The sequence below is a fragment of the Hippocampus comes genome, unplaced genomic scaffold (genome assembly GCF_001891065.2).
Source record: "Hippocampus comes isolate QL1 unplaced genomic scaffold, H_comes_QL1_v1.1 scaffold9, whole genome shotgun sequence".
NCBI classification, from domain to species: Eukaryota; Metazoa; Chordata; class Actinopteri; order Syngnathiformes; family Syngnathidae; genus Hippocampus; species Hippocampus comes.
In genome coordinates, this window is record NW_017805275.1 from 3,229,683 (window position 1) to 3,237,024 (window position 7,342).

General features: G+C 39.7%; 1 protein-coding gene across 1 annotated transcript; it reads left to right on the forward strand.

Annotated features, from left to right (window-relative positions):
• Positions 1-739: 739 nt before the first annotated feature.
• gpx3 (glutathione peroxidase 3) lies at positions 740-7,017 on the forward strand. The gene is made up of 5 exons (XM_019869673.1): positions 740-884; positions 3,714-3,864; positions 3,957-4,074; positions 5,151-5,250; positions 6,542-7,017. The coding sequence occupies exons 1-5, from the start codon at positions 798-800 to the stop codon at positions 6,761-6,763; spliced, it is 678 nt and encodes a 225-aa protein (XP_019725232.1). The 5' UTR covers positions 740-797; the 3' UTR covers positions 6,764-7,017.
• Positions 7,018-7,342: the final 325 nt, after the last annotated feature.

Below are 7,342 nucleotides of genomic sequence, written 5' to 3' on the forward strand. Positions count from 1 at the left end.
GTATTCCCCTGGTGAAAGGACGCTTTGCTACTTTGATCAGTGCCTATGCCCCCACCTTGGATGCCGACAACAACACCAAAGACGCCTTCTACCGAGTCTGTTACGTCTACTTGTACTTAAGGAAAGCTGTTGAATCGTTACTTCTATTTTGACCAATACTTTTACTATTTTTATTTCTATACATTTGATGACTTTCACAATATCAGTAATAGCCTTTTGAAACTGTTTGTTATCGAGGGCTGTTTAAATAAATGTGACTTGAGTTGACAACTCGGTGTTCTCTAACAAGGAGCCGAACAAGATAATTCACAAGTGTTTCATGCATGGATCGACCAATACGTGTCCCGGTTCAATTAGAATTGCTATTGGAGAAAATAAACTTACACGTAAATTTTGTTATTCAGAGAACAGCAAGTTGTTCAAAAACGACTTAAACTCTAAAACCCTGTGCATTCATAAATTTAAAGATAGTCAAATTAACTTCATCAGTGCTCAGTTTCAGGTTCTTCCTCAAAACTTTTTTATGTACTTTTACGGTACTTTGTTTATTGGCGCAGCATTGATAAGGCAATTTAAATCAAAACTTGCGTAGGGAAAACATTAATAACATGGTAAAGCATAGTGTATATGTTCATTAATAACTGTAGTCTGATCCAAATAATAACTGATGTATTTGCGCCTCCTTGTAGTCAATGGCGTCATTAAAGGGCGTCCTCAAACCATTACGTCTCTGTCTCTCTCTCCTTCCGAAGAGCAAAGAGAAACGCTGACATTTCCCCAGTGTGCAGGTGGACGTGATGTGGCAGCTGCCGTCTCCATTGTTGCTTTTGCTGCTGCTTAATCCGCCATGGCCTTGCAACGCCGAAGGAACTCCTCTCACTCAGGTACCTACTGTCTAAATTTTGCATTAGTAAGACACTTTATAACACGGATTTGTAGTTTGGGCGAATTTCCAGTACTAATTAAAAGGATGTGCGTCGTGATAATCAGCAATGTCAAGTGGCGGTTTTGTAATCCAGCATTTGTCCAGGCCAGGAAAACTATCGCCCTGTATTACTAATACAATAACATAATATAATCAGTATTACTCTTAATTGTTGAACACCCAGTACCAGCGATGTTTTTTTTAATGTGTTAATGTACCACCTAATAAAAATACGTAGGTCTCCAAGTAGCACCATTGTGATCAACGTTGTAATAAAGGACATACAGTCGTAGGCTAAAATGTTCACAAATAAACGAGGCAGCTGCTGTATTCCTAAAAAGTACATGGAATATTTTAGTAAGCCGTGGTAACATTATGCAAGGTTTGAACAGAAACGGTGTGCTTAAATACTTGAATATGAACAAACCGATATGGAATTATATTTTTCCCCATAGGTCGATTTTCATATTTGGTGGGTCAATATTCCAATAATTGAATAATTGGCTGATGATTTTTTTCAAAAGTAATGAATAAAATAACGTGTTTTTTTTTTTTTTTGTGGGGATCGGCAACACGCGGCTCACGAGCCACATGCGGCTCTTTAGCGCCCCACAGTGGCTACCTAGAGCTTATTCAAAAATGTTTGAAAATGGAAAAAGATGGGAGGGAAATATATGTTTTTGTTTAATATGGTTTCTGTCACAGGACAAACATGACACAAACATTTTAACGTTTTTCGATGCTGTAAAAATGTGTCGAATAAATATTAAATGTCAACATTTTGTCAACGAATATTTGCGTCCTAGCCTGCGACACACGTTTCTATTAGCAGGGTGGGATGTCAGTTAAGGGGCTGTTGTAAAAAAAAAAAAAAAAAAAAACAAACCACAGCTGCCTTTCATGTACAATTCACCGAGGGTACTTGCTAAGAATGGGAATCTGGGCGGCCAAGAGAAGCATTTTTAAAAGGTACACGTGAGCTAGCATTTTTAAACTGTACACGTGAGCTACGATAGTTAGCACGCTGCGAAAGTGCACCCCGTGCCCTCTTAGCGGCCGTTATGGCTGTTGCTCATGACGGCATGCGTGTGTACGTGTGTGCATATGCGCGCATGTGCAGTCGATTGCAGGAAGTAGATCTTCCGTCCAAAAAGTTTGGGTACCCCTCCTCTACAGGATGAACTGCAGGGAAAAAAAAAAAACTTTTAATCCTGAATGTTCGTTGTGTATTTTTAGCCAACTTAGTCATGTTGATAGCAGGCTAATATAGCTCATATAGATACATACAGCATGTGTTGCCTTCACTATAAGGTTTTTTATTTTTTGCGGCTCCAGTCATATTTGTTTTTTGTTTATTTTGGTCCAATATGGCTCTTTCAACATTTTGGGTTGCCGACCCTTGCCTTAAGGGTTACGTCTCAGATGAATTACAGGCAGAACATTTGGCTGTTTTTCAATATATACTTGGTCCTTTAGTATATCTTTTACTTGACAGCAGATTATATACACTAGCAGTTAACCTGTTAACTACAAGTGTATTGCACTCAAAAGTTAAATACACCTAAAATGTATTTAAAATGGTACTTTATGAGATAAAAAAAAAACACTAACATTATGCACAGTTAGAACAGTTAATTCAATGTTTCTTTGCGTACCATGAATAAGTAACGCAGAATACCACTCTAGTTAGGGGTGCATGGAAGTGGTGTGCAGCTGTGCAAGCACATTGAAAAATTTTAAAAGCGCACCAGATTAACCCCCCCAGCCCAAATAAAAAGATACCAAGTTCACGCATCAACTGATTCGTTCCTTTTTCATATCAGTTGAGCAAAGCGACAAGCACTAAACTACCCTACAAATGGCACCCCTTGCTGTGGAGCGACATTGACTGAATGTTTGCAGACTCTCCTTTAAATTAACTTGAAATAAATATTGATCCACAGTGACAGAAAAAGTAACACCTGTTCTAAGACCAGTCAACAGGACAACTCCACAGGTAGGCAATGATTGAGATTGTAATAATGTATCGTACGAAACAAAATGGAAGTAAAGCAACAACCTGTGGTTCTCTTTTAAGAGCCAAGCCAAATGGTCATCCGAACCTCGGTTTGAGAATCATTTCTCTATGCTGTACTGTACTTTCAATGTGTCTTCACTTCAACACAAATTGTTTGTGATTCATTGTTCACAAATAGAGTCAAAATGTATCGTCTGCTGGACAGCGGTTTAGTTCAACAGAATTACATTTTTCTTGTCAGGTTTTCAGGCCACTTGAGATCGAAGGGAAGTCGATCAGACTAAAGCGATAAAAGCAGAAAGTATCAGTCAGCCCAATAGGCCGATTGCTTGACAGATCAGGAGCTGATGGCACTGTGTGCACATGGACAGGGAGCCTGTAGGAAAACAAAAGAGGGATGCAAAGGATGTGAAAAAAATTGCTCCAAACATATCAATATAAGAGCGATGAATTGCATTTTTGCAAACACATCTTAATTAACAAGCGCCCTCGGTAGGGTTTAACAATTCTGAAAAATAATCTGATCGCGACCCCGTCTCCTCCCAACTCAATATTGTGATTGCCATTATTTCTTTTTTTTTTCAAGGCCCCTTTCTCCCATTTCTCATCTTACAGTCTTTTAAGCACCAACAGCATCTGACTTTTCAGAAAAAATACTGCACAAGTTAGATTTTGTCTCTTTTATGGTGAATTGTGTGTTTTTCTGCAAAGAATTATTCTGCTCCCCGCACGCCCTTCGTCAATCAGAATTAACGTGTGTGTTACCCCCAGTGGTGCAACCCACCCGCAAATGGCACCATCTACCAATACCAGGCCAAGCCTTTGAATGGCAGTCGCTCGATTAACTTCAGTCACTTCGCGGGAAAGACTGTCCTCTTTGTCAACGTGGCAACGTACTGAGGTTACACCTTTCAGTACGTTGGTAAGTGACCAAACACACAAATGAAATATAAGCATAGAATATATTAAGGGTGATATTTTAAGTGTGCTGAATGTATCTCCTGTCTTGTGCAGAGCTGAATGCACTTCAGGAGGAGATGAATATTCACGGACTCACTATTCTTGGCTTCCCTTGCAATCAATTTGGGAAACAGGAACCCGGGAATAACCGTGATATCCTGCCAGCTTTGAAGTAAGCTCTCAGGTTATGCAGTGCTAAGTGTGCTGGGAGAATTTTATCTGGACCCTTCTAGTGCCGTTTGCAATACAGTGAAACCTCGCTATAACACGGTTCACCTTTCACTTTTTTTTTTTTTTTTACATTTAAACAGTGCATTGTGTTCTGCATCCCGATTGGCTAAGGGACTGTAGACCAATGTCAACAGTCTCCGCGCCTCGTGTCTGTACATCTTGCCAAATTTATGTTTGCAACAAAAACAGGTTTTGATCTTTGGTTTCATTCTATAATACAGTTGGATAATAATTGTAAGAAAACTAAACCTGACTATAAGTTGTGATTCTAAGTTCATGATAATATTTAAATAATGTGACTTTCTGCATGATGGCAAGTGAAATGACAGGATATGTTATTTGCTAAAGACTCCATATTTATTTAGGTTATTGTTCCCCCTGCTGTTATATTTAAAGATTGCATTGAGTGGTACGAAGTGATGAATGTTGATTAGGAGTTAAATCAGTTTGAGGAAAGAGACATAAGAGTGAGGTGCATAGGCAAGAATTCTAAATTCCTGTTTAGAGGGCCATGTCTGTGTTTAGTGGTATTGAGATGCATTTAAGTATGTTGCACATCGTGTAATTGTATATTTTTGTGATCGTTTTTCACCAAAAAATGGTGTTCATCAGCGATGGACGTGTGGACCGTCGAGGCTGTTCAACATCGGTCGACTCCTCAAGTCTTTCTAAACTAGGAAGAAAACCTTTTAGGGGAAGTTACACTGACTACTTCATGCATTTCGCTTATCCCGGGTTCTTTTAGGAATTTAACCCCCGTGATAAACGAGGTTCACTGTAACTCTAAATCCTGTCAGTCAGCAAGGCTTTATTTAATCTGCTTGCTAACAATCGGTCATTCTTTTGGTGCCCTTTCACTGGAGAATTCCCAGCTCATATTCTATCAGTCATCTTATAGGGAGGACACAGACTCTGTACTAGACTGTAGCTAGGAGGGAATTCGGGCCAGCTTCCAAGGTGCAGCTCATGAAGTGTTGAAAGACTAACCTCTGATAAGCTTTCCTGTTTGAATTCCAGGCATGTCAGACCCGGTAATGACTTTGTTCCAAACTTTCTGCTGTTTGAGAAAGGTGATGTGAATGGGAAAGACGAGCAAGGGGTGTATACCTTCCTCAAGGTAGGTTTTTGCAACTTGCTGAAAATGTACCCCTTTGTTTCTCAGTACACTTGTATAAACAATGCATTCGTCATTTTAAGAGTTTGTAAATGCTAGACAAGAATTTAATGAAATTATTAGCAAGAACCTCAACAACACACACTATTTGCTCTGGTTGATGAACTGGTAATCCTCCAAATTAAATAGCGCCACAACTTCTTTCAACAGATAATTGGAATGAATTTGCCTGCTATGTTCCTGGAGAAAGTATAACATATTAGGTCAAACCTCAGTTCAAACCAGCAACTGAGTTGCTGCGTTATGAATTTGAAACCAGCAAAATCCCCAAAATGACACTTAAAACTACCCAGGAATAACTCCATTACCTTGTCAGAATTTGATAGAGAATCAAAAAAAATAAATAAATAAATAACTACACAGTATAATGGACTTGGTTCAGCAGCTGAAACCATCAACTAGCTGTCTTGACTCAGTGTCATCTGACTTATTTCAGACTATTGTGGCATCTTTGCTAATTTGCAGCAAATAATCAACTGCTCACTTGAGTCAGGCGAGCTTCCTAAACCCCTTAAAGTAGTTGGTGTCTAACCACTTCTTCTTCAAAAAAAGAGAGCACCTGATGTTTCCCTGTTAGCAAATTATAGCCCCATCTCAAACCTTCCCCTTTTTTTAACCAAGATTTCCGAAAGTAATTTTTAATCAACCCAGCCACTTCTTTTTTTTTTTTTTTAAACTCAAAGGGACTCTTCAATAAATGTAAAACATGTGTCCGACCACATTAGAGCACAGAAACAGCACAGCTACGAAATGACATAAGATTGAACACAGATGCAAGGGAAGTTGTTTGTGTTAGTCTTATGGGACCTCAGTCTGATACAGTTGATCATAATATATTGTTGAAAAGGCTGGAAACATTGACGACGGGATTAAATGGAACAGTCCTAAAATGGTGAACGGCCGACTTGGAGGAAAAGAGTTATTTTGTGAAGATTTTCAAATCTGATCAAATGACCATGACGTGGGGTGCCTCAAGGGTCAGTTCTTGGACCCCGTTGTTCAGTCTGTAAATATTACCATTCGGTCAAATGCTTCAGAAGACCAATGATGTTTATCATAGCTATACAGATGACAGGTGTTCAGTTAACGATTTGTGTCAGTATTTACATCAAATTGAAAACTGGATGACCCAGAATTTCCTTCAGAACCAAAACAAAACGGAGGTAATTGTTGTTGTCAATAAAGAATGCCATTCATTCCTCACCTACCTGTATGTACTCCGGCCTCTCAATAGAGCTCCTGTCCTCCGGTCTCAGACAACTTTGGTAACCCCACCAACAGGCTTTTCTGGGATCCATTGAAAGTCAGCGACATCAAGTGGAACTTTGAAAAGTTCCTGGTTGGCCCGGATGGAAAACCTGTGATGAGATGGCACCCGGCTGTCAGTGTTTCCGAGGTGCGAGCTGGTATACGCAAATACCTACTCCAGCATTACACAGAGGAGGTTTTCAACTAGATTGTCCATGATGTCGTAAAGTTGATGTAAATCTTGCCGTTTCCTCTAACTTGATGGTAGCATGCTAAATGAAGAAGAGGTTTGAAAACAGTGTCTGTGGAGCCTCTTTGGAGTCTGAGATTCAAGGCCAGCTTTTCAGTGCATTCAAGCTGTCTTGCTATATCTCACAGCATCATGTTATCTTCACAAACTGGAACCTGCTGGCATTTACAGCCTCGATGTCAACAACTTCTAATAAACTAATGGCAACTGTGCACTTGTTTGCAATCTTTGACTGGAATGCAGATCATGTGTGAGGGGTGTGGGAATGATGTCATGTTTCTATCTTGAAATGAATAGTGCACAAGTAACATGGGCAAGGGAATGTTTCCCTGTAATGGGCCTTTCAGTCCATACCAGGGTTGTACTAGTTTTTCCATCATATTTAGTTATTTCAACTTTTTAAATTTTTGAAAATACTTCATGGGCGGAACGGTCGACTGGTTAGCATATCGGCCTCGCAGTGCAGAGATGCAGGGTTCGATTCCAGGTCCGGCCTTTCCGTGCCTGCTGAGTTTTCTCTGGGAACTCGAGATTCCT